Raw genomic sequence first — 20904 nt, 5'->3', positions numbered from 1 at the left:
CCTCATCTGAAACAGTGAAATCCACAGTGAAAAATTGCAGAATTATTTGACATTAAAATCCGCACCACGGGTCAATTTACACTGCAGATCTTTAACTCTCATCCCCTTCGGTGTAGTGTAATATGCTGCAGGTTTTCCTCGGTGCTGCATTTGAACATCTCTTATTGTCTCTTCTCTCTTCCCAGTGATTCAGAAGTGTAATACTATTTCCAGAACTAATGTGAAAAAGGAATGTAAAAAGCAGAGTCACACGGTATGTGATACTACTAAATATGTGCGTAAACCTATAGCCGTATACAGGTTAGCGAAGAACACAAAACTTTTCTTAAAGGGGGTTGTCTGTGTTAAGGAAACCCCTGTCACAGGGTTTCACATACGTTAAAATAACAAATCAGCGGTTACTCACCTCTTCCGCTCTCGTCCCTGAACAGCGACTCCTGTCTCCCTTTGAAATCACTTTATGGGTTTCAGTCAGTCTGAGCCCATCTTCAAACAAGTTGCAGTAGCCAATGACAGCGCTCAGCAATCATGGCTGTCATTGGCTGCTACAATAGGTTTACAGGATGTCAGAGAAGCTTGTAAACAAGGAAGCCGGAGCCAAGATTCAAGGTGGCATTAACCCCTTCCCGCTCCATGACGTACCGGTACGTCATGGGAGCCTGGTACTTCGCACAAAATGACGTACCGGTACGTCATCCGGATAGCGAGAGATCATGACTGACCTTGCGCTATCCCGCAGTGGGAGCCGGCTGTCAGTCACAGCCGGCGTCCCGCTGCAACAGCGGGGGGGCATCAGAGAAAGAGTTCACAGAGGGATCGCGCTCCCTCTGTGTCTCCAGCCGGCTCTCGCGATGTCATCGCGAGAGCCCGGCCTGTCACCATGGCAACAGGACGCCAGACACTGGCGTCCTGTATTGCCTGTGCCTATAATCGCTGTACAAGTAGCTCTGCCATGCCTTATTACAGCGATCATAGGCACAGTGCTGCAAGTCCCTCAGAGGGACTCAAATAGTGAAAAAAAAGAAAAGAAAAGTGTAAAAAAAAGAAAAATGTAAAAAAAAATGTAACCCTCCCCCCCTTTTTATGCTTTTTCTAATATTAGCATAAAAATAAGGTAACAAAAAATGAAAACCCCACATATTGGGTATTGACGCGTCCGTAACAATGTGTACAAAAAGTTGAACACTTTTTATTTTGTACAACCAAAAGCGTAAAAAAAAAATCGCTAAAAAACAGAGGCAAAATGCTAATTTTTAGCATTTTGCCTCACAAAAAATGCAATAAAAGTGATCAAAAAAGCCGTACATTCTCCAAAATGGTACCAATAAAAACTACAGCTCGTCCCGCAAAAAATAAGCCCTCATAGAGCTCCGTACATAGAAAAATAAAAAAGTTACAGGACTTTGAATGCAGCTATAGAGAAAAAAAAAAGATTTCCAAAAAAAAAGGCTTTACTGCAAAAAAGTGTAAAAACCTAAAAAAAATATAACAATTTTGGTATCGTTGTAACCGTACCAACCCGCAGAAAAAATTTAGTGTGTCATGTATGCTGCATGATTAACGCTGTAAAAAAAAAAAAAAAAATCTGTCAGAATTGATGCGTTTTCTCTCCCTGTTATCATAAAAAAAATTATAAACGTTTTACGATATTGTCTATGTACGCAAAAGTGGCACCGATAAAAACTACAGCTCGCCACGCAAAAAACAAGCCCTTATATGGCCGCGTCGACGGAAAAATAAAAAAGTTATGGCTTTTGAAAAATGGAGATGGAAAAATACCAAAAATCGCTTGGTCCTCAACGCCAAAATAGGCCATGTCATTAAGGGGTTAAAGAGTAGGTACTACAATATACTTTTATCACCTGTAGAATAGGTGATGAAAGTCTGATCTGTGGGTGTCTCACCACTGAGACCCATATGATACTAGGAAGAGGGGTCCTGTGTTCCCCTCTTCTTGTCACTGTGGGCTCTCTGAACTGACATGTAGTGATATCAGATTGAATGGAGTGCTGATCACACATGCACATTGCCACTCCATTCATTTCAATGGGGCCGATGGTGATATTCGAGTTCAAGCACATGACTATCTGAGGCAGACCTATTAAAAAATCAATGGAGTGGAGCCATGCAAGCTCGACTACTGCTCCATTAAATCTTCTCCTCACTTTGCGAGAAGAGGGGAACCCAGGATCCTCATTCTCAGGATTGATAGGGGTCTCAGTGGGACGCACACTGATCAGACTTTTATCACTTATCCTATGGATAGGTGATAAGTCTATTGTGGTACAACCCCTTGAAGAGGTGTTCTCCTCTCAGCACACAGCTAAATTTGTAGTGGCCTGGGCTGACATAAATAGCCAAGTTTGACTGAGCAACGCTCTGTCCCTAAGCCACATAGGATTCAACAGGAGTTATGGAAAAGCATAGCGCAGTGAGCAATTCTGTTCCCACAGCTCTGTGCGTTATGGAGACAGCATAGCTCACAGTGTTATTACTATTTGCATGAGTTCCATTGATTTCTATGGGACTTATGGAAACAGTGGGATGGAGGATGCTCAGCTATTTCTGTCCTCCCGAACACACATTCAGCATGGCCGATGGTGGTAGAGACCAAACCAGGAGATATGTGCGGGTCCTGCTTCTGGGACCCTTACCTATCAGACCTTTATTGCATACCCTATGGGATAGGTGATGATACCCTATAGATACGCCATTAAAGGTCTGAGATGGAAATACCCCTTTCAAGTTGGAAGGGCAGCAAATTGGCACATAAAATCCCTACCTTTACATCTACTGGCTCCATGCATATGGGATAGCCATACGCCAAGTCTCTGTGGTTCTGCCATGAAGCACACATGTTCTGGCATATAGTGCCTCGTTTAGCCCTAGAATACCTAGTTATATATCTCACAACGGAACATAACATAATTTTGTTGCGTATGTATACCTTCCCATGAAAAACTATGGACACCTACTGTACCTTCATATGCCCCAGAATGAAGGTATACAAAACACCTCTGTTTACCTTCATACTCGGGCATATGTAGGTACAGTACGTGCCCATAGTTCTCTATAGGAGTCGTGGTATCGGTCCATAATATGGCTGTATGCCGGAGCGGTTACACTGTACAAGTAGGAGTCACCTTGTTAATAAGATGCTTAACGTGGCAGCAAATAACACGGCAGAAGAAAAGATGGAGATCATTTTGTGTAGGAGCATTTTAAGACCGTCTGGTTCATTTTCCTCTAGAAACCGCAGTGCGCTCTCCTGGAATCCTTGCGGCATATTACAGAAAATGCTTGTGAGAAAAACAACACCAACACTTCTGTCCAGGTGAGAAAAAACGAAGAAAACTTGGAACCTCTTATTGTCCTTTGTTCTGTCCACCCAATGAGCAGATACGTAACATGGAGCTTCTGGCCCCAGTAGGTGGACCTTCCTCTTCCTCCAACCATCTGTTGTATACTATATAAATTTGCAGTAATTCTGCAAAAGACGCAGATTCAAAATTTGAACCATCGGTGCAGAATTCGGCATGAAATCAGCTACGATTCTGCAGCTGATTTTAAAAGCCACAGCGCTTCCCTCACCTTTGAAGTCTTTGTGCTGCCAGGGCTTCCAGGACTCGTCAGCCTCTAGTGGGCGCAGTGCCGCTGCTCGGGTGATGCCACTTCGGCATCTCCTAACCAGTGGTTCTGGTGTCACTAGATGCCACTGGGTGAAGGAAGCGTTGTCAGCACAAAGACATTGGAGGTGAGGGACGTACGGATTTCACACTAAATTCCGCAACGATAGTATCTTTTGTGGAATTGCTGCGGATTTTGCAGTGGAATTTTCTGCTGTGGTAAATCTGCAGCAATCCCACTAGGTGTAATCCCACCCCAAGGATACATTTGCACATAACAGAAAGGCTGTGGAATTTCTGCAGTGGAAAATTCCACAGCAAATTCCGTAGCATTTTCACATCCAAAACAGTCCGAACCGTTGGTGCAAATTTTGACTCAACTGCTCCCTCTATAGTTAGACAACTGCAGTGCAGCAATGTTTGTATTGCTCAGATCAGCGGCTCCATTTTGGTCTACGTACACTGTGTATTTTTTATGATAACGTTCACCATGCGGTACAAATTACATGTTAACTTTATTCTGCAGGTTGATATAATTACGGAAATACCAAATTTAGATATTTTTTTATGTTTTACTATTTTTGTACAAAAATCCGCCCTTAACAGCGGCATCCGTGCATACCTGCTTTCATTCTCTGTACTGTGGATGGTCCCCACGGCGAGCCTTCAGACATGCGCAGTACTTTTTTTTTTTTAATTCTGCTTTTTCCTTGGAATTTGCAACCTTTCCACAATGTTAATTGCAGAAGGGCTGAGTACCAGACAGCTTCCATTGGCTTCCCACAACGGCATTCAGCGTGTGGGATAAATAATGCTTTATTTTAATAAATTGGACTTTTGTGGATATGTCAATTTCAAACATTTTTTTAAATTTTTATTTTAAAGATTAGAAAACAAGGGTTTTAATATTTTATACATTTTGTGATAAGAGAAAAAAACTTTATTTCACTTTTTTTCAGTTTTGACCCCATTGGGGACCTGAACTAGTGATCATTTAATTGCTTATAAAATGTACTACAGTATCGCCATAAATTATATTTCTGAAGGCATTCTTTTAAGATGTGCCACAAATACATGGCACCCTTGGGGGCTTTCACTAGGTCCCAGTCTACCATGACACCAAAGCGGCACCTTGCAATCTCAGGCAGGACTATTTCAATACAGCTATCAAAATTAACAGAGGCATCTAAGTAGTTAACAGGAGCAATTGGAGTATCACTAATCTTGGTCACTGCAGTTGGGTCAGATCTCAAAGACAGCCAACACCATATGTGTATGGAGCAGGCTCGGCTCCGTACAAACACCGGACACATCCATCGCACATGTATGGTGCATGTCACCATGGGGCTAATCTTTTTGCCAATGGGGCTAATCTTTTTGCCATCTTTTAGGAACATATGACTTAATTAATCCTGCAATGAGGAGGAGGTTGGACCAGATGACCCTGGAGGTCCTTTTCAACTCTACCATTCTATGATTCTGGAACTTTTTGATCATTTTATGCTGTTTTTTAGGAGGTAGAATAAAAACAGCAACTCTGGTACTATTTTTTCTTCTAACGGTATTAACCAACTCAATAACGCATTATTTTTATACAGTACTATTGGTCATTACAGATGTGGCGATACGAAATATGTGTAGTTTTTTTCTATTTTTTTCCCATAATAAAGCATTTGATTTTTTTACACTTTATTTTTTTAATCTTTGTTAGTCCCATAAGGGGACGTAAACATGCAATCCCTACTGCGCTACTTTGTTGTTATCGCTGTACATATAGGACATATCATCAGTAAGGTCTTACTGATAAATCATATCATAAGAATTAGACCCTGGAGGTAAGACATTGTCTTCAAAGATCCCCCCCTATAGGAAATTTTTAATCAAGACTATTTTTAAGTATGCTTACTTTTTTGTATTCTTTATTTCCATCTGGTTATCACAGCCTCTGTATGAGAAATACTTCAATAAAAGACCATTTCTGACATACTACTCCTATTTTTTTTACTAATTAAAAGATTACTTGCCAACCTTGTTTGTGATTGTTCTTCATTCAACCAAAATAAGATAGTTCTGTAGGGCTGATGAGATGAACACTTGGTAAAAATGATGTGAAGGTGATAGGTACAACAAGTAGACTGATGTCTTAGGGCATCCACAATGCACCATGGAAAACAAAACAGTCGTATTTTTAGTGAACTTTTTTTGCTTTTCTTCTTCTCCTTATATCATTGGGCTTGCTCTGGAATGCCCTACATTTCCTCATCTCCATAGGCAGTGGCAACTCAGATCACTAACATTCTCAATCAAACTTCATTGACAACGCTCAACATCACCAACCTCCAAAAAGTTGTTATTGCCGTAATAGAAAATGTGGAAACCTCACTACTGGCATCCTTCACTGTAGAGCTCAACAACCAACATATAAACACCTCTGAAATTGGTGAGTAGATGGATATGTATTAGCAATAAACTGCCTGTATAGGGAACATATACCAGTGTGACAAAAGGGGCAGTGTGAATGTAGCTAACTCAAAAAGTATGACTTACCGATTCTTGACCTACATTGCAACATCCTGGTATAAATATCTCATGCCTAAGACGTTTCCAAACGTCTTCATGACCATATATCCAAACAACTATGACTCATGAAAGGTATAGAAGGATCTTTACAGAGATTTTCAAGTAGTCTAGTTCAACTGGGGGTGGCCTTACCTCAAGTGAAGCCCCATGCAGTGTGTTCAGATAACCCATTACAATTTGCCATCAAAATACCACTACCCAATCAGTTATCTAGGGAAGGCCCATTTCTTTCCATAGTTTCAAGCACTATGTGTGAGATCATAGGTGCATGCTTAGCATTTCAGGATCAGAGGGGGCTCCTTCAGTAGTGGCAAGTGATGTGCTCTGTCTGTTCACACAGGTCAGATAACCCTAAAGCTGCCCATATACATTACACTACATTGATGAAAACAGCTTTTTTTCAACCAAAACAATCATTTATTGGGTAAAACTGAACAACAAATTATAGTTTCTGCGGACTGACATTCATCATCTGGAAAAAAAAGTGATCCGTGCCTGAAATTTTCAGCCATCGTTCTGTGTCAGTAAACATATATGGGCAGTTTGAATGACTATTTTGGGCATTTCAAATCCATGTGCAGAAAACTTTTTACCATGTAAACTGTGATTCATACTGAAACTAATGAGGCACTAAGGAGATGCGGATTTGATGCAGATTCCGTGTAGATGCTACTGTGAACATACTAGCAATAATCACAGGGACGACTGTTGGGAACTTAAGTACCAGACAATTGTCCCATGTAAAAGGACCCTTAGCAATGAAAACAAATAATGATATAACAGCAGAAGAGCAATATGACAGTAATTGAATGCCCAAGTCTTGGGGCATAACGGGAGTTCATAAACCCTTCAAGACAGCAGGGAGCAAGTCATTAAACTGGTGCATGTCCCAACTGTCCTAGGAGACCTGGGTGCACAAATCAGCTGTTACTGATATAGTATATGCAGTGTTGACTAGTAAAAGTGGAAGGTAGGCCATGGAAAAGTAGTCCAGCACCACACTCTGCTAAAGGCTGTCTATAAGAAAATCAGTCTTTATTGCCCATGCGCAATAAAGGTAGATTTTCTCTGAAGACGGCTTTCATAACAGTGCGGTGCTGGCCTATGTTTCGAAGTGAGTGTGGTGCTGGCCTACTCTTCCATGGCCCAGCCTATAGTATTAGATGAGTAGTATATCCTTTCATTGTAATATCTTGGAGGGTGTACCATAGCACCCATGTGGACGCTCAACTCATCACTATACACTCCAAAAATCTTGTTTTCTATCTCCTATAGAGGCTAAAATGCAGGTTGCTCAGGACTTCTGTGTTGATAATTCTTCCATGATCCTAACCATTGATGACAATGAAATGGAAGTACCGTGTTCACTTGTGAACTTCACGGGTGGTGAGTGTGAAGCCCAATGTAGTGACTATACACATCTATTACTTCATCATATACTTATTCTGTATTATATCTGTGCTTATCAGGTGGAGCCATGTTTATCTCCTATAAAGGTCTCAATGACAAGTTAAATGGCAGCATTCTTGCATCTTTCGGGGATTCAGGTCATACAAATAAAGAAGAAGTGATCTCCTCGGTGATTGGTGGAGCTATCACAAGGAACAATACAGAGAATCTGCCCGCTCCAGTCAGCTTTGATTTGCAACATCTTATGGTCAGTAAAAGACTTATGCATTTATCCTGTATGTCATCAGTACTAGAACAAAAAGTTACAAGGAACGCACTTCATATAGAGTAGAAGCTTAACCCCTTAGTGATTTTGGAAATCTGACATGTCACTTTGACATAGAATAACTCTGTAAAGGTTTTGTATATCCAAGTGATTCTGATATTGTTTTTCTGCCACATATTGTACTTCATTTAGGTGGTGAAAATAGTCTGATAGAATTTGTGTATATTTAGTAAAAGCACCAAAATTGGGACATTTTTGAAAAAATTGTCATTTTTTCACATTTTCAACTGCAATATCTCAAATATGTGCAATCATACTGTACACATTTTGATAAGATACATATTTCCATCTGTTTACTTTATTCTGGACACACATTGGAAAAACAAGTTTTTCTTAACCATTTAAGAGACGTACACATTTAACATTGATTTTAAACATTTTGAGGAACATTTTCCTTTCCTACACCAAGCCAAGATTGCAAAGCCTCATAGGTGTCATAATGATAGATACCCCCACAAATGACCCCATTTTAAAAACTACACCCCTTAATGTATTCACTGAGGGGCGTCGTGAGTATTTTTACTCCACAATTCTTTTTCAGGAATTAATGCAATTTAGAGGAGAAAAAATACAATTTCATATTTTTGCAAATATGTCATTTAAAAGTTGGGATTTTTTCCTATAGTGCACATGGAAATGAGTATTTGCACCCAAAATGGATACCTGCATTTGTCCCGTGTTCAAAAACATACCCCTTGTGGCCCTAATCTTGTGTCCGTATGCACAACGGGGCCCAAATCGAAAGAGCAGCCGGTGGCTTTCAGAACAGTCACTTTGCTTGGAGGGGATTTAGGCCCTATTGCCCACTTGTAGAGCCCTTGAGCTGCCAAAACAATGGAGCACCACCACAAATGACCCCATTTTGAAAACTAGACCCCTTAACGAATTTATCTAGGGGTGCACTGCACATGTTGACCCCACAGTTTTTGAATGAATCTAAGCAAAGCAGGAGGAAAAAAATTATGATTTTAATTTTTTTTGGCAATTGTGTCACTTTTAAAACAGTTTTTTTTGTACAGCATACATAGAAATGGAGACTTGTACCACAAAATGGATCCCCCTGTTTGTCCAGTGTTCAGAACCATACCCATTGTGGCCCTAATATTATGTCAGTATGCACAACGGGGCCGAAAACAAAAGGTGCAACCAGTGGGTTTTAGAACAGACATTTTCTGTGAAGGCGTTTTAGGCCCCATTGCCCCCTTGCGGAGTCCTTGAGCGGCCAAAACAATAGAGAACCCCCACAAATGACCCCATTTTGAAAACCAGACCCCTTAACACATTCATCAAGGAGTGCACTGTGTATTTTTACCCCACAGTTTTTGAGTGAATCTGAGCAAATCAGAAGGAAAAAATTACGTTTTTCATTTTTTTGGCAATAGTGTCTTTTTAAAAGCCTTTTTTTTGTACAGCACACATAAGAATGAAGACTTTCACCCCAAAATGGATCCCCACTACAAAAAGTGCCTTGTAGTTAGCCCATACTCCTCTCCCAAAACTTTGAGAGATTTCCTTTTGCCATTTAGGAATAGATCCTCTTTCTCTCCAAGTCCCATCTTCAGCCTCTCCACAAAATATTTCAACACTTCAATGGGTAGGAATACCTTTTTTTAGATTGATATATACTGGAGGTGTGAATTTTTTGCCACACATCCACAGAAGCCTTTAGGGTCAGGCATTCTGAAGGGAAAGAGGAAAGGTCGGCCATCACTGCTAATACTGGGTTCCAGAGAGGTCCTCTAAATATCATGTCCTTCTCTATTAAGGGCCAACTGATACCCTTCACCAGAAAACATCAGGGCCTCAGATGTTTAACCAATTGAAAATATTGCAGTTGAAAATGTGATAAAATGACAATTTTTTCAAAAGTTTCCCAATTTTGTCACTTTTAATAAATATACACAAATTCTATCAGTCTATTTTTACCACCTAAATGAAGTACAATATGTGTCAAAAAACCAATATCAGAACCACTTGGATATGCAAAACCGTTATGGAGTTATTCTATGTTAAAGTGGCACGAGTCAGATGTCCAAAATTTGGCCTGGTCATTAAAGCACAAACAGGTTTGGTCTCTAAGTAGTTAATAGTTTGGACTTCTATGTACACGGCGATACCAAATATGTGTGTTGATTTAAATAGGAAAAGTGTTTTTTTTTATACTTTTAAAACTTTTCAACTGTTAAAAAAACTTTATAAAATCTTTTTTACACTTTTATTTAGTCCCCACAGGAAACCTGAACTTGCAATCATTTGATCGCTTGTACTATATACTGCAATACTTCAGTATTACAGTACATAGCGATTTTTTATTTTGCCTCCTGCAGGATTTAACAGACATCTATGCATAGTATCCCTAGGAGCTTTAGCAGGCTCTGGACTGCCAGGGAAACCCATCAGCACCTTCTAATCAAGATGTGGGGAGTACCGATAGGGTGTGGGAAGGCGTCAGCCGTCTATTGCTACGTGTTTAGACACGTGGTCAGCTTTGACCATGGCACATAGAGAAATCATAACGTTAATAGCCACTGGGTATGGAGCACACTCGGCTCCCGATCTGGCTCCATCTAGAACTGGCCAGACCGAGGTGGGGGCAGCGAAATGTTGGTAATCACGGTGCCACGGCTGCTCCTCTCCAATGGAAGAACATGGCCTGGCTCAGCGTTGCACAGTGGTAATTGGCAGCCTACAATTAGGGTGCTACCCGCGAAGCCTGGAAGCGTTAGGTGTTACTCCCCAGTAAGGAGCTAACCACAGAGTCAGGTAGGCAAAGATGTTAATTGTCATCATGCCAGTCCGCATTTGGGTATGGACCTGTTCAGAACAAAAATTAAAAATATAAAAATAGGAGAAATAAATATAATGGGGGTTGAACTCCGTTCCCCCATGAGCACATAGTGTGGTACCTCAGTGCAGATGTTAAATTGATGGGAAGGGACTCCAGGAGATGTAAAATAAACCATAAACACATTTATTTTCCGTAGCAAAGAGGATTTCATGTTGACTTGCTTCAAACAGTTTGCAATAAATGACTTTAGTACAGATGATTACATTTGCAGACAGTGATTACTTCTGAACTTTTTTCCGCAGAGTGGTACAAAACACTACATTTGTACACTTTGCTTTTCCTTCCAGCTTCTCTCCCTGGCTTGGACTATTGATTAAATCTCCTTATTCCTCTCTCCCTCCTTTTTCCCTTTGCTAAACAGTTCTTGTTCTTGAGTAATCACTCTTAAGATGTTTCTACTTCCCACTGCACTGGCTGCTCTGCGATCACTTTGCAGGGGCTTCCTCCTTCTTCCCGGTTTCCTTCAGACTTCCCCAATCTGGCTAGACTGGCTTAGGTTCTGCCCACTTTTATTTTGTCACTCTGGCTCCTCCCTGCCATGGGGTGTCTATTCTACCAACCACAGGCCCATTTTTTTTTTTTGCTGAACCTGGCTAACCACTCCCCTGGCTATTGCTAGGTGACCATAACTCACTAAACATCATACAGTGAAGCATGGAATAACACCACAAAAGCATGAAACCTTCACATTTATAACACATGACAATAAACATGATTTAACCATTTGATAACTACAGAAGTGCAGTAGTACCCAATTCTGGGATACTACACATACGCACTTCAGGAACGCAGGAGGTTTATATTCGTTCAGTGGTCCTGAAGTGGTTAACGAATGATGATTGGTTGTTATGCGCAACAAACAGTTTTTTAGAGTTTCAATAATTATTATTAATTATAATTAATGCCTATTGTATAGTCTATGATAAAATAAGATTCTTTGTGATTCCGCATAATGAATACTTTACACGTGTGGTGGATTCAGAATCGTTCTGAACAACGAAAACCATGGAACAACAGTAAAATAACTGAAAGCTAATGAGGCAACTTGAACAAAGACTTAAGAGTGAGTAGGAAAGAGCCAGGACATCAGGAGCTGCAGAAACCTCAGGAGAGCATGAGGCCCAAATTCAGAAAGGATGGGAACTGCCAGTGCATCAAGGGCATCAGAAACCAGGGAACAGTGTGACACCAGACTTCAAGTATTGTGGGAAAGAGCCACTATATTAAGGGCTGCAGAGAACACAAAACAGTATGAGGCCGGAATTCAAAAAGATAGGGAAAGAGTAAGGACATCAAAGGCTGCAGAAATCCTGGAACAACATCAGCCTCAAATTCAAAAATATAAAGACAGAGCCAGTGCATCAAGGGCAATAAGTTATTCAATTTTATTGCCAGAAGGTTTTCAGTATGATCCTCACAAAGATTCTGATAAGCATCTGAATGTTATTACTGGAAAAATAGACCAAATATGTAGCCACAATTATGCCAAGAAATCTTAAGTGGAGCCTCTTGGAATGTGCTGTAGGACTGGAAATGTTAAACGTCCACCTCTCGAAAAACAACACCACAGGATCTTCTTTCTTATATATCTGGAACTACTTCAGAATCAAAGCACTTCCTACAGATAAAACTCACGTTTCCAGATTATATCATTTGGTGCAACATCTATAGTTAAAGAAAGTAGATTTCCAAAAACTTTCAAAGGGCAAGGTTAAGTGCCCCACAAGATGAGATCTTTGTTACCTTTCCCCAAGACTTTTACACATTTATGCCTCGTTCAGATGAGCGTGGTTTACACACTGCTGACATGCAGGAATTCCTTGGTGAATGATCTGCTCCATGCTCTGCGGAGCAGCCTGTTCACATGTCTGTGCTGCGAGCAGAATGCTGCCGCAGCTCCCATAGCAGCCTGTGGTCAGCACCATGGACAGCGCCACAGCACAGAGCTGACAGGCTAGTCGGTACTCGCTGTCCTAACTTTTTTACCAGCGCAGATTCTGCACTGGTAAAAAAAAGTTCCATGTGAGCGCTTCTATAGCAACCTATTGGTTGCTATAGAAGCGTTGTTTACACGCTGCTGTAGCAGCGTGTAAACCATGCTTGTCTGAGCAAGGCCTTACTTTATGGCAGATGAGCAACCTGGGCAATGCCAAGTATAGGAGGGGTGTTCAAAAAGTATCCAAATCCTGTGTGGAAGTTGTGTCCGTTGAGCCACACCACCTCCCCCACACCTTAGGAAAATTTCCCAGGCATTTTCTATTTTTATAGACTGTGTTCTCATACGGCAAAGTGGAATTAACAATATTTTGCCACATTTTAAGGTGTTATGGAACGCCCATCCATTCAGCGTAAGGCTATCGTTTTGTGATAGCGAAATTGCCAGTGCTCCTCATTGACACAATTGACCCACCCACTGTGTGAATCCAGGGTCCTACACCACCAGTTATAGTGTAACCAACAAGCATAGTCTTTCTTTGTCTGTGTAAGTAAATTGCAAGCAAATATCGCCCAAACTGACAAGTGAGATGTCAAGTAGTGTAATCACCAAGAAACTGTAACTAATATGCCTATAAAACTGCGTTAATGAAGTTGTATTTCTGCAATATGACCCCCTTGTGTTGCCTGTTGAATTTCTTACTGCACCAATTTTTTGTGGGGCGATGTCCAATGCAAACATTCCTGTCTCCTCAGATATTACAGCAATTTCAGGAAAGGTTCAGTACGCCCACTGAAAAGTCTGGTGGTGCCGTATTGCGGCTCCTCAGAACTCCTGGGTTGAACAGAGCCATAACTTACTCGTGTACAGTACATGAGCCCTAATATTTGATAACTTTTGTATTGAAGCCTGCCCTCATGTTTAATGTATAATCAAATTAAAGGGCTTCCAATTTAGCCCAAAGCATTTATTGCAATGAGGAAGGGATTCTCTGTCTTGGAGCTTGCCATGGTCATTGAATGGGAGCAAAAGTATTCCTTGTGGAGGTTCATGCAATCCGTAGAAAAGAGGCAAAGGTCCCCTCAGTAGCTACATATATTAACTGGGCCTATGTCTAAACTCTTGCTGTACAATGAAGTTCCGTACATACGTATCTGGTGCACTAAAATTATTTTCTTGACTATTATTGAACCATAATCCATTAAAAACAGTTGTGAGATTTAAAAAAAATGTCCAACCTTTTACATCTATTTTCACATATAGGCTGTAAAACCATTCCACGATTTGCAGTGTGTATTTTGGGACATAAAGAAGGAATTTTGGTCAACCCATGGTTGTAGAACTGAGCAGTTAGACGGAGAAAACCGTACACGTTGTATCTGCACACATCTCTCCACCTTTGCTGTCATCATGGCACCCACTAAAATTCAGGTGATGTACATACGATGTTGACTCATTACTAGAGATGAGCGAACGCGTTCGTCCGAGCTTGATATTCGTGCGAATATTAGGGTGTTCGGGATGTTCGTTATTCGTGACGAACACCATGCGGTGTTCTGGTTACTTTCACTTCCTTCCCTGAGACGTTAGCGCGCTTTTCTGGCCAATTGAAAGACAGGGAAGGCATTACAACTTCCCCCTGCAACGTTTAAGCCCTATACCACCCCCCTGCTGTGAGTGGCTGGCGAGATCAGGTGTTCGCCTAATATAAAAGTCGGCCCCTCCCGCGGCTCGCCTCAGATGCGGTGTGAGTTAGATGAGGGACAGTGCTGTTTATACCGGAGCTGCTGTAGGGAAAGAATTGGTAGTTAGTGTAGGCTTCAAGACCCCCCAAAGGTCCTTATTAGGGCCACTGATAGCTGTGTGTTGGCTGCTGTTAGCAGTGGGATTTTTTTTTTTTTCTCAAAATCGCCTCTGCAGACCGTTGCACCTGGCATTAGGGACAGAAGTGCTGCATAGGCAGGGAGAGTGTTAGGAGTGAGTGTAGCCTTCAAGAACCTCAACGGTCCTTTCTAGGGCCATATTTATCCGTGTGCAGTACTGTCCAGGCTGCTGTTGGCTGTGCTGCATTTTTTTTGGGCTTCTCAAAATCGCCTCTGCAGAGCATTGCACCCTCCATTGATACTGCAGGGAAAGAATTGTATAGGCAGGGCCACAACACAGTTATTATTCATAGAATATACGCAGTGCTGCCTGTTGGTGGGAAAAAACTGAAAACAAATCTATTTGTCCAGCCTGTGTCCGTCCTTACGCCTGTGTAGACGTGTGAGCTGCGTGAAAAACATTGCTAAATCATACGCAGCCAGCTACGCTTTACTGCTGGGTTCGCCATTTGCTTTCCTTAATTGGGAAAAAAAAATACCTGCTCTCCAAGAGTTATAATAACTCTGCTACCCTCACGTTCTGTGACACATAAGCAGGGACACAGCGCAGTTATTAAACTTCGCAGGTTCATTGAATATACGCAGTGCTGCCTGTTGGTGGGAAAAAACTGAAAACAAATCTATTTGTCCAGCCTGTGTCCGTCCTTACGCCTGTGTAGACGTGTGAGCTGCGTGAAAAACATTGCTAAATCATACGCAGCCAGCTACGCTTTACTGCTGGGTTCGCCATTTGCTTTCCTTAATTGGGAAAAAAAAATACCTGCTCTCCAAGAGTTATAATAACTCTGCTACCCTCACGTTCTGTGACACATAAGCAGGGACACAGCGCAGTTATTAAACTTCGCAGGTTCATTGAATATACGCAGTGCTGCCTGTTGGTGGGAAAAAACTGAAAACAAATCTATTTGTCCAGCCTGTGTCCGTCCTTACGCCTGTGTAGACGTGTGAGCTGCGTGAAAAACATTGCTAAATCATACGCACCCAGCTACGCTTTACTGCTGGGTTCGCCATTTGCTTTCCTTAATTGGGAAAAAAAATACCTGCTCTCCAAGAGTTATAATAACTCTGCTACCCTCACGTTCTGTGACACATAAGCAGGGACACAGCGCAGTTATTAAACTTCGCAGGTTCATTGAATATACGCAGTGCTGCCTGTTGGTGGGAAAAAACTGAAAACAAATCTATTTGTCCAGCCTGTGTCCGTCCTTACGCCTGTGTAGACGTGTGAGCTGCGTGAAAAACATTGCTAAATCATACGCACCCAGCTACGCTTTACTGCTGGGTTCGCCATTTGCTTTCCTTAATTGGGAAAAAAAATACCTGCTCTCCAAGAGTTATAATAACTCTGCTACCCTCACGTTCTGTGACACATAAGCAGGGACACAGCGCAGTTATTAAACTTCGCAGGTTCATTGAATATACGCAGTGCTGCCTGTTGGTGGGAAAAAACTGAAAACAAATCTATTTGTCCAGCCTGTGTCCGTCCTTACGCCTGTGTAGACGTGTGAGCTGCGTGAAAAACATTGCTAAATCATACGCAGCCAGCTACGCTTTACTGCTGGGTTCGCCATTTGCTTTCCTTAATTGGGAAAAAAAAATACCTGCTCTCCAAGAGTTATAATAACTCTGCTACCCTCACGTTCTGTGACACATAAGCAGGGACACAGCGCAGTTATTAAACTTCGCAGGTTCATTGAATATACGCAGTGCTGCCTGTTGGTGGGAAAAAACTGAAAACAAATCTATTTGTCCAGCCTGTGTCCGTCCTTACGCCTGTGTAGACGTGTGAGCTGCGTGAAAAACATTGCTAAATCATACGCACCCAGCTACGCTTTACTGCTGGGTTCGCCATTTGCTTTCCTTAATTGGGAAAAAAAATACCTGCTCTCCAAGAGTTATAATAACTCTGCTACCCTCACGTTCTGTGACACATAAGCAGGGACACAGCACAGTTATTAAACTTAGATAATTCATTCACTAGAGGCAGTGGGGCCTTTCGTTTTCCAAAAAGGGCAAAAATTATATTTGGCCTGCAGTCTTGCGCCAATTTATTTCCTGCCTGGGAAATCTAATCACTGGTAATACAGCATGCTGAGGGGTAGGGGTAAGCCTAGAGGACGTGGACGTGGACGTGGCCGAGGACGCGGAGGGCCAAGTGAGGGTGTGGGCACAGGCCAAGCTCCTGATCCAGGTGTGTCGCAGCTGTCTGCTGCGCGATTAGGAGAGAGGCACGTTTCTGGCGTCCCCACATTCATCGCCCAATTAATGGGTCCACGCGGGAGACGGTTATTAGAAAATGAGCAGTGTGAGCAGGTCCTGTCCTGGATGGCAGAAAGTGCTTCGAGCAACCTATCGTCTACCCGCAGTTCTGCGCCGTCCACTGCTGCCAATCCGAATCCTCTGTCTGCTGCTCCTCCTTCCTCCCAGCCTCCTCAGTCCACTACAATGACACCTGCTCAGGAGCGGGAACACTCCCAGGAACTGTTCTCGGGCCCCTGCTTAGATTGGGCAGCAGCGGTTCCTCTCCCACCAGAGGAGTTTATCGTCACTGATGCCCAACCATTCGAAAGTTCCCGGGGTCCGGGGGAAGAGGCTGGGGACTTCCGCCAACTGTCTCAACAACTTTCTGTGGGTGAGGAGGACGATGACGATCAGACACAGTTGTCTTGCAGTGAGGTAGTAGTAAGGGCAGTAAGTCCCAGGGAGCAGCGCACAGAGGATTCGGAGGAAGAGCAGCAGGACGATGAGGTGACTGACCCCACCTGGTGTGCAACGCTTACTCAGGAGGACAGGTCTTCAGAGGGGGAGTCAAGGGCATCAGCAGGGCAGGTTGCAAGAGGCAGTGCGGTGGCCAGGGGTAGAGGCAGGGCCAGACCGAATAATCCACCAAGTGTTTCCCAAAGCGCCCCCTCGCGCCATGCCACCCTGCGTAGGCCGAGGTGCTCTAAGGTCTGGCAGTTTTTCACAGAGACGCCTGACGACCGACGAACAGTGGTGTGCAACCTTTGTCGCGCAAAGCTCAGCCGGGGAGCCAACACCAACAGCCTCACCACCACCACCATGCGCAGACATATGATGGCCAAGCACCCCGCAAGGTGGGACAAAGGCCGTTCACCGTCTCCGGTTTGCACCCCTGCCTCTCCCCCTGTGCCCCAACCTGCCACTGAGATGCAACCCCCCTCTCAGGACACAGGCACTACCGCCTCATGGCCTGCACCCACACCCTCATCTCCGCTGTCCTCGGCCCCATCCAGCAGTGTAGTTCAGCGCACCGTTCAGCCGTCGCTTGCGCAAGTGTTCGAGCGCAAGCGCAAGTACGCCGCCACGCACCCGCACGCTCAAACGTTAACCGTCCGCATCGCAAAATTCATCAGCCTTGAGATGCTGCCGTATAGGGTTGTGGAAACGGAGTCCTTCAAAAGTATCATGGAGGCGGCGGCCCCGCGCTACTCAGTTCCCAGTCGCCACTACTTTTCCCGATGTGCCGTCCCAGCCCTGCACGACCACGTCTCCCGCAACATTGTGCGCGCCCTCACCAACGCGGTTACTGCCACGGTCCACTTAACTACGGACACGTGGACAAGCACAGGCGGGCAGGGCCACTACATCTCCCTGACGGCACATTGGGTGAATTTAGTGGAGGCTGGGACAGAGTCAGAGCCTGGGACCGCTCACGTCCTACCCACCCCCAGAATTGCGGGCCCCAGCTCGGTGCTGGTATCTGCGGAGGTGTATGCTTCCTCCACTAAAGCACCCTCCTCCTCCTCCTCCTCCTCTGTCTCACAATCAAGATGTGTTAGCAGCAGCATGTCGCCAGCAGTCGGTGTCGCGCGGTGTGGCAGCACAGCGGTGGGCAAGCGTCAGCAGGCCGTGCTGAAACTACTCAGCTTAGGCGATAAGAGGCACACGGCCCACGAACTGCTGCAGGGTCTGACACAGCAGACCGACCGCTGGCTTGCGCCGCTGAGCCTCCAACCGGGCATGGTCGTGTGTGACAACGGCCGTAACCTGGTGGCGGCTCTGCAGCTTGGCAGCCTCACGCACGTGCCATGCCTGGCCCACGTCTTTAATTTGGTGGTTCAGCGGTTTCTGAAAAGCTACCCACGCTTGTCAGACCTGCTCGTAAAGGCGCGCCGGCTCTGCGCACATTTCCGCAAGTCCCACACGGACGCTGCCACCCTGCGCACCCTGCAACATCACTTTAAGCTGCCAGTGCACCGACTGCTGTGCGACGTGCCCACACGGTGGAACTCTACGCTCCACATGTTGGCCAGGCTCTATGAACAACGGAGAGCTATAGTCGAATACCAACTCCAACATGGGCGGCGCAGTGGGAGTCAGCCTCCTCAATTCCTTTCAGAAGAGTGGGCCTGGTTGGCAGACATCTGCCATGTCCTTGGTAATTTTGAGGAGTCTACCCAGGTGGTGAGCGGCGATGCTACAATCATTAGCGTCACCATTCCTCTGCTATGCATCTTGAGAAATTCCCTGCAAACCATAAAGGCAGCTGCTTTGCGCTCGGAAACGGGGGCGGGGGAAGACAGTATGCCGCTGGATAGTCAGGGCACCCTCCTGTCTATTTCTCAGCGCGTACAGGAGGAGGAGGAGGAGCATGAGGAGGATGAGGAGGAGGGGGAAGAGACAGCTTGGCCCGCTGCTGACGGTACACCGGCTGATTGCCTGTCATCCTTTCAGCGTGTATGGCCTGAGGAGGAGGAGGAGGAGGAGGAGGATCCTGAAAGTGATCTTCCTAGTGAAGACAGCCATGTGTTGCGTACAGGTACCCTGGCACACATGGCTGACTTCATGTTAGGATGCCTTTCTCGTGACCCTCGCGTTGCACGCATTCTGGCCACGACGGATTACTGGGTGTACACACTGCTCGATCCACGGTATAAGGAGAACCTGCCCACTCTGATTCCCGAAGAGGAAAGGGGTTCGAGAGTGTTGCTATACCACAGGACCCTTGCGGACAAGCTGATGGTAAAATTCCCAGCCGACAGCGCTAGTGGCAGAAGGCGCAGTTCCGAGGGCCATGTTGCAGGGGATGTGCGTAGATCGAGCAGCATGTACATCCCAGGCAGTGCAACAGTCTTTAAGGGCCTGGCCAGCTTTATGGCTCCCCACCAAGACTGTGTCACCGCTCCCCAGTCACGGCTGAGTCGGCGGGAGCACTGCAAAAGGATGGTGAGGGAGTACGTAGCGGATCGCACGACCATCCTTGGTGACGCCTCTGCCCCCTACAACTACTGGGTGTCGAAGCTGGACACGTGGCCTGAACTAGCCCTGTATGCCCTTGAGGTGCTTGCTTGTCCTGCGGCTAGCGTGTTGTCGGAGAGGGTGTTTAGTGCGGCTGGGGGAATCATCACAGATAAGCGTAGCCGCTTGTCAACCGACAGTGCCGACAGGCTAACACTCATCAAGATGAACAAAGGCTGGATTTCCCCAGACTTCTGTTCTCCACCAGCGGACAGCAGCGATACGTAAGCAATACGTAGGCTGCACCCGCGGATGGAAGCTACGTTCTCTCTCACCATCCAAAACGGGGACATTTCTGCTTCATCAATCTGTGTCTAATATTCCTCCTCCTCCTCCTCCTGCTCCACCTCCTGAAACCTCACGTAATCACGCTGAACGGGCAATTTTTCTTAGGGCCACAAGGCTCACTCAAATAATTTTTCAGAACAATTTTTATAAGTTTCAATGCGCTTAAAAGCATTGGAACTTTAACTTGAACCAATTTTTCGTTACACTGGGCTGCCTCCAGGCCTAGTTACCACTTAAGCCACATTAACCAAAGCGATTAATGGGTTTCACCTGCCCTCTTGGCTGGCCATGGCCAATTTTTGGGATGTACATTAGTACTGTTGATACAGCAATTTGTGTGGGCCCTCGCCTACAGTGTAATCAAATTAATTTTTAGCCCACCTGCATTACAGCTGACGTTACCTCAGCTGTGTTGGGCAATGCAATGGGATATTTTTGTGTACCGCCGGTGGGTTCCAGGGAGCCACCCATGCTGTAGGTGCACACTGAGTTTTTAATACATCTGTACACTTCTAAAGAACCCGTCTGACCGGGGCATGCAGTGTGGGCCGAAGCCCACCTGTATTACGCACGACATTACTACCTCAGCTGTGTTGGGCAATGCAATGGGATATTTCTATGTACCGCCGGTGGCTTCCTGGCACCCACCCAGGCAGTGGGTCCACAGGGAGTTAAACCTACATGTGTCCACTTGTAAAGAATCCCAGTCTGACTGGGGCATGCAGTGTGGGCCGAAGCACACCTGTATT

At 44.6% G+C, this 20904-nt stretch overlaps 1 protein-coding gene across 1 annotated transcript in view; it reads left to right on the top strand.

Moving 5' to 3' along the window:
* The window catches only part of LOC136612696 (adhesion G protein-coupled receptor E3-like), a 114657-nt gene that overhangs the window by 71950 nt on the left and 21803 nt on the right, over positions 1–20904 (top strand). Inside the window, exons 7-12 of the mRNA XM_066593225.1 lie at positions 186–253; positions 3251–3334; positions 5898–6066; positions 7482–7592; positions 7676–7863; positions 13989–14156. Coding sequence (XP_066449322.1) covers positions 186–253; positions 3251–3334; positions 5898–6066; positions 7482–7592; positions 7676–7863; positions 13989–14156 — 788 coding nt within the window. The remainder of the gene's footprint in view (positions 1–185; positions 254–3250; positions 3335–5897; positions 6067–7481; positions 7593–7675; positions 7864–13988; positions 14157–20904) is intronic.

Source organism: Eleutherodactylus coqui, chromosome 2 (assembly GCF_035609145.1).
Source record: "Eleutherodactylus coqui strain aEleCoq1 chromosome 2, aEleCoq1.hap1, whole genome shotgun sequence".
NCBI lineage: Eukaryota > Metazoa > Chordata > Amphibia > Anura > Eleutherodactylidae > Eleutherodactylus > Eleutherodactylus coqui.
The sequence above is the reverse complement of the archived record's forward strand: the minus strand, read 5'-3'. Positions and strand labels throughout refer to the sequence as shown.